Source organism: Fragaria vesca, linkage group LG4 (genome assembly GCF_000184155.1).
Source record: "Fragaria vesca subsp. vesca linkage group LG4, FraVesHawaii_1.0, whole genome shotgun sequence".
Classification (NCBI taxonomy): Eukaryota; Viridiplantae; Streptophyta; class Magnoliopsida; order Rosales; family Rosaceae; genus Fragaria; species Fragaria vesca.
The window spans coordinates 44912-51058 of NC_020494.1; the positions used below are offsets into that span (position 1 = coordinate 44912).

General features: G+C 34.8%; 2 protein-coding genes across 2 annotated transcripts in view; both read left to right on the forward strand.

Moving 5' to 3' along the window:
• The first annotated feature begins 763 nt into the window (after window positions 1-763).
• On the forward strand, window positions 764-3104 carry LOC101291425 (auxin-induced protein 5NG4-like). The gene is made up of 7 exons (XM_004297768.1): window positions 764-1009; window positions 1228-1290; window positions 1375-1491; window positions 1579-1810; window positions 2072-2230; window positions 2319-2470; window positions 2921-3104. The coding sequence occupies exons 1-7, from the start codon at window positions 804-806 to the stop codon at window positions 3102-3104; spliced, it is 1113 nt and encodes a 370-aa protein (XP_004297816.1). The 5' UTR covers window positions 764-803.
• Window positions 3105-4563: 1459 nt separating this feature from the next.
• LOC101291718 (auxin-induced protein 5NG4-like) overlaps window positions 4564-6147 on the forward strand; it is a 3247-nt gene continuing 1663 nt past the window's right edge. The window contains exons 1-5 of the mRNA XM_004297769.1: window positions 4564-4731; window positions 5215-5261; window positions 5479-5541; window positions 5619-5735; window positions 5829-6060. Coding sequence (XP_004297817.1) covers window positions 4564-4731; window positions 5215-5261; window positions 5479-5541; window positions 5619-5735; window positions 5829-6060 — 627 coding nt within the window. The remainder of the gene's footprint in view (window positions 4732-5214; window positions 5262-5478; window positions 5542-5618; window positions 5736-5828; window positions 6061-6147) is intronic.

Genomic DNA, 6147 nt, shown 5'->3' on the forward strand with positions numbered 1-6147 from the left:
GAGAGAGAGAGAGGACGAGACTCAGAATGATAAAAAAAAATGTGATATTAGAGTGAAGGGTATAATGGTCATGTAAAAAGTGTGAAAATAGATCTTTTTATCATTTAAGATGTTATAAGGTGACCATTTTATCATGTAACATGTTTTAATGGTGACCTTTTTATCAAGTGAAACATTTGAAAACTATTTTATCATTTATACCTTCAAATGGTAGTTTAGTGTTATATGCCCTAAAAATTAAAAAAAAACGGCGATAGAAGTAAAAGGCGGAAGAATAGTTCACTCTATGCTCAATGCATAACTTTCTTAGAAGATGACAATGTTCAAACAAACAAGTTACAAGAGATTAACAGAATAAATATAGGAGGATGATTTTCAAGAAGATTCTCCCGGAAACCTACAATGCAAAAGTTATATTCCAAATTCCTCAAGTAGGGTAAAATTTGCCTTGTTCTTTATTTTCAGAAACAACCAATTGCTCCTTCCACCCCAAACAGAATAAGCAGAATCCTGAAAACCCATACGTAAGGAATTCATTGAGGACAAGGAAAATCCTCTTGCGAGTCATCAGTCATGCAGGAGCATATATATTCCTCTATTCCCCTTATCTTTCTTGCAGTGAAGTTGGGAAATTTTCAGCACATCAGGGGAATTGAATCAAGAACCTGATACTAGCAACATGAAACAAGAATCAACTAGGATCGACTCAACTATTCTATAATCCTATATATGAATACATGAAGGAAGTGCTGTACCAACTTGTCAAGAGTTGAAATAGAAGGAAGAAAAGGAGCTAGGAAGCTATGGCACAAGAGGCAAGTTCACAGGTGGGAGTGTTCAGGAAGTTCAAACCTCACATCCTCATGGTTTTAGCTCAAATGGGCTACACATTTCTATATTTTATCACAGAAGCTTCCTTCAACCATGGAATGAACCCTCATGTCTACATTACTTATCGGCATATTGTTTCTGGTGTAGTGATGCTCCCTTTTGCCTATTTTCTTGAAAGGTATGGATGTGTACAATTGCATTTTTGTTTGCTAGATATATCTTACAGCTTCATCAATCTGACACCGTTAACACAAACCTCTACCTATTTACATCATTCAAATCGACGTTCTAGCAACATAACACATAATGTGAAAGATTGTCTAACACAAATACCTACGTTCATCGTCAACTACATCTCATGTGTTTAACTATTGATATTTGATTCTCCTACTGCAGAAAAGAAAGGCCAAAGCTCACAGTTGCCCTTTTCTTGGAACTTTTTGTTCTTTCTCTTCTAGGGTGAGGAAACAGAAAACTCATCTATACTTGTGAAAGTTGCCAGCAAAACTAGAAGTCTCTAATTTATGGTCGTTTTCGAAACAGGGTAGGTTTGACTCTAAACATGTACTTTGCAAGCTTAAGATACACCTCTCCAACCTTCCTAGCATCAATGGTCAACACAATAGCTTCTGTCACTTTTGTAATTGCCGTTGCTCTCAGGTTAGTACAGTTCTAGATACAAGCATTAGACTTTTATCACCTTACTATATTCAGTTTTGTATTAGGCTTAACAACCTAATTGACCAGGTTGGAGGCTCTTAATCTTCGAAATCCTCGTGGGTTGGCAAAAGTTTTGGGCACCCTAGTCTCTTTAGCCGGAGTAATGACCATGACTTTGTACAAAGGACCTACTGTGAGAAATCTATGGAGTCCACTAATCCATATTGAAGGAAAATCCTCCATCCATGAGAACTGGTTGAAGGGTTCAATTCTCACTGTTTGTAGCTGCATAACTTGGTCTATTTGGTACATTATGCAGGTTTTAACTCTTACTTTGAACTATAAGCGGTTCATATAAGTACTGCTTAAACTGCGGATGTCGTTTATTTCTAAAATCTGAGATATTGACATCAAGAGTACATCATTCACTGTGTAAATTAGGAAACTATAACATGAATAATTCCTGAACATGTATCTGAATCACATATGAGTAATTCAATGAGACAAGTAATAGGATTTTCTGAGTAATCTATACAGATGATGGTGGCAAATGATTTATTCACTTGAAATTAAAATGTAGGCAATCACATTGAAAAGATATCCTGCACAGCTGTCACTGACTACATGGATGAGCTTCATAGGGGCAGCACAATCAGCTGTATTCACTGTGTGTATTGAATATAAACGAGCTGCTTGGACCGTTGGATTCAACATTGACCTCTGGTCCATTCTGTATGCTGTAAGCTTCATGATTCTAAAATTACTAATGCGGAACATTATAAGAGTCAATGGTTAAATTCTCTAATAATGTGGGTGGTGTATGACAGGGAGTGGTGTGCTCTGGTCTAATTATCTTCATTCAACTATGGTGCACAGAAGAAAAAGGACCGGTCTTCGTGACCATGTTCAATCCTGTTTCAACAATCTTAGTGGCAATTCTAGCCTACTTTGTGCTTGGTGAAAGACTTTACATCGGCAGGTAATGTTCCTTTCATGTATTTCGACTCATATATGAAGTTGCTGTCTACACTTCAATAATGCCTCAAAAGTTCAAAACAGAAAAGCAGATTTTGTTGTTCAATCACAGCTAGGTAGGTGGTATGCTTTGTTGTGAGACGATGAAGACCATTAATTAGGTCAAATATTGACATGTAATAATGTATAATGCTATAAAACATCTCATAAGGCATCATCATATATCTGATATATGCTTGGTTCTTCCACTAGTGGAAAAACGTTCTAACATGTTATGTAGTTAAAATGACGACCGTTCACAAAGTTGAAGCATATATCAACCTAGAAAATCATGATTCACAGTTTGACAACATAGTAGGTCAGAAAAAGTATAATTACCATGTTAATGCACCATCATGTTTAAGAGACGGAGGTATTTGGGATTGTTCTAAATTTTCATTTGCTGTATGTTCAGCATTTTAGGGGCAGCTATTGTCATTGTTGGCCTATACTTGCTGTTGTGGGGCAAAGAAGGCGATGAAGTTTACATCATTAAGTCTGAAGACTCTCCATCGTATCAGACATACGAAGAAGAGAAAGATGACAGAATACGAACAATTACTTCAGTCAAGAAGGATGCTTTACATGGTGAACCATGAAAATTGCTCATTAATCAAACTTCGAAACAAATAATACTCGAAAAAAGAAGACAAAGTTGACAAGAAATATTAAGGAGAGCATAGATGGGGAGCATGAGAAAGAGAGAGTGCAGACTAGTACTGCAAGTTAACTCCCAACTCTCCTGAATTTTCATAGAGTTTCATCTATCTCTTTGTTTGATTTATTTGTAGTAATGGCCTCTTGTTTATTATAAATGTAACAACATCAGCTACAATATCTTTAAGAATTAATTACAAAACATCACCTGAACTATGATGTTATTTTCATTTTCATTTTCATACTTAACTATCAAAAACTTACATTTTCATACCCTAAGTTTCATCCCGTTAGCATTTTGATACCTTGATCACTAACACCGTTAAATTTTAAGAGCATTTTCGTCATTTCAATAAATGTATCATTTTTTACATTTACTTTAACAACATAATTTATTTTTTGAAGTTATCAAATACTATTACTTTAGCAAAAATATTATAAAAAAACTCCAAAATTAAATATTTGTTTTTGCAACAATAGTGATAAAAGTTAGTAGAAGTACTCTTATATGTATATATATTTTTGGAGTTACATGTTAAGCAAAAAATATATATATATATATATATAATTAAAATAAATTATGAAAAGAAAATATCGAATATCGATGAAAAATTTATCAAATTTTATATAAAAAATGGTATATTTAACCACAAATATATTAAATATAAAATATCAGAAAGATATGAAAATTAATATGGATGTTTGTAAAAAACATAAAGTTCAAAGAAATATCAAGGATATTGTGTATATTTTAGTCCGTGATCACAATAACCCATTGATTTGGGTGAAGAAATTGTGTTCTCAAGTTTGAACAATAGCAATGAAAAATATTTAATTTTAATAACAATTTTAATGTATAATTTTTAATTTCAATTACAAAGATATCATAAATTGACATAAACATCCTTGAAATTATTAAAATTTAACGGTGTTAGTGGTTAGGATATCAAAATGCTAATGGAATGAAAACGGAATGAAACTTAGGATATAAAAATGTAAGTTTTTAATAATTAGATATGAAAATGAATATAACATCATAATTTAAATAGTGTTTTGTAATTAATCATATCTTTAATGCTAAGCAGTTTTTCGCTCTGAATGCAAAAGCAATGTTACCTTGTATCCAAAAAAAAAAAAAAAAACTATGTTACCTCCTCCACAACCTCGGATCTTTCTCTTTCATTTACACGTTTCCCAACACTAAGTTGATGGAATCACACGCATGATTCCAATACTGAGCAGTGAGCACACTAATTGCCTCCATTGAATAGAATACAGAAGAAAAAGACATGGAGAGTGAATTCATTATAAAATAAGTAATAACATTCTAAAGAACCTAATACTAGCAACAGGAAATAAGAATTAAAGCAGAATGAGGAAGAAGGGAGACTAGAGGTGGTTATGGCACAAGAGTCCAGTTCCCATGTGGGAACTTACAGGAGGTTCAAGCCACACCTCCTCATGGTTTTAGCTAAAGAGGCCTATGCATTTCTTTATTTGATCACAGAAGCTTCCTTCAATCATGGGATGAACCCTCATGTCTACATAACTTATCGACATATTGGAGCCGTTTGTTTGCCAGGATATAATACACGGATAGGATGAATTATCTCCTATCTGAGGAGTTGTTGTGTTTGGACACCCTGATATGACGCAGCCAGAAATCTTTTATCTTGTCAGACCTTCATTTAAAATCTTGTTAGATAGGTGTGATAAATTTTATCCTCCTGGATATGAGCAATGTCCCTAATCTTCGATCTCATTGAAAAAGAAAAGAGACTTCTATCTTCTTCTTTGACCTCCATCAACCGACCTCAGCAACCGTCAATCGACCTTGGCCGTCGTCAACCAGCCTCATCGAAGCCTCCTTATCTCAGCAATCATGATCGTCGTGGTCGATGTCGTCCTTCCTGATCGCTGCCGTTACCAGACCTCCCTGGTCGCCGCAGCCACCACGTCCTTGAGGGCTGCCGTGAATGTACTGCATAATCATGATCCTAATCTGAGATTGATTTTGGTCTAGAGTCAACAAAGTGAAGAATCAGATTTGAGATTGTGTCTGGCGTAGTCATGCTCCCTTTTGCCTATTGTCTTGAGAGGTTATATATGTGTACAAGTTGCCTTTCCATTTTGTATTACATGTAATGCTTTCTTGTTAGTTATCTGATCAATTTCATCAAGATTGGAGATTGGAAAACACATTATGATGTATTGGTTCAGCAAAATTGTACATGTCTGTTATGTTGCATCGACATTTCTACATATTTTCATCACATTTTGTGTCTTAACTATCGATCATTGATTTTCCTTCTGCAGAAAAGACAGACCGAAGCTCACATTTGCTCTTTTCTTGGAACTTTTTGTTCTTTCTTTTCTGGGGTGAGAACAAGTAGAAACGTTATTCTGACACTTGAAGGCAAAAATAAAAGTCTAATTTGGGATCTTTCATAAAACAGGATAGGTTTGACTCTGAACATGTACTATGCAAGCTTAAGATACACCTCTCCAACCTTCATTGCATCAATGATCAACACCATAGCATCCCTCACTTTTGTGATTGCAGTTTTACTCAAGTTAGTACACCTCTTCATCCAAAAATCCAAAGCTAGTATCTTTCATTATCATGTATATTGATTTAAGGTATGCTTAAGAAACTAATTAATCAGGTTGGAGGTTCTTGATTATCGAAATCCTCATGGATTAGCAAAAGTTTGGGGAACCGTAATCTCCTTAGCCGGTGTAATGACGATGACTTTGTACCAGGGACCTATTTTGCGAAACTTATGGAGTCCACTGATCCATATTCAAGGAAAATCCCCCATCCATGAGAACTGGTTGAAGGGTTCAATTCTAACTGTCGCTAGCTGCATAACATGGTCTTTATGGTACATTATGCAGGTTTTTAACTCTTACTCTGAAGTCTGAACTATGAGTCATTCCACTAGTCTGTAAAACATAAAGAGCACTTTATTCAAAAAAAAAAAA

Excerpts from the sequence above, each read along its gene's own strand:
- LOC101291425 (XM_004297768.1), top strand. The coding sequence starts at position 804 with ATGGCACAAGAGGCAAGTTCACAGGTGGGAGTGTTCAGGAAGTTCAAA. Across the intron at positions 1,811-2,071 it reads CTATTTGGTACATTATGCAG|GCAATCACATTGAAAAGATA; the intron begins GTTTTAACTCTT and ends ATTAAAATGTAG. Across the intron at positions 2,231-2,318 it reads TCTGGTCCATTCTGTATGCT|GGAGTGGTGTGCTCTGGTCT; the intron begins GTAAGCTTCATG and ends GGTGTATGACAG.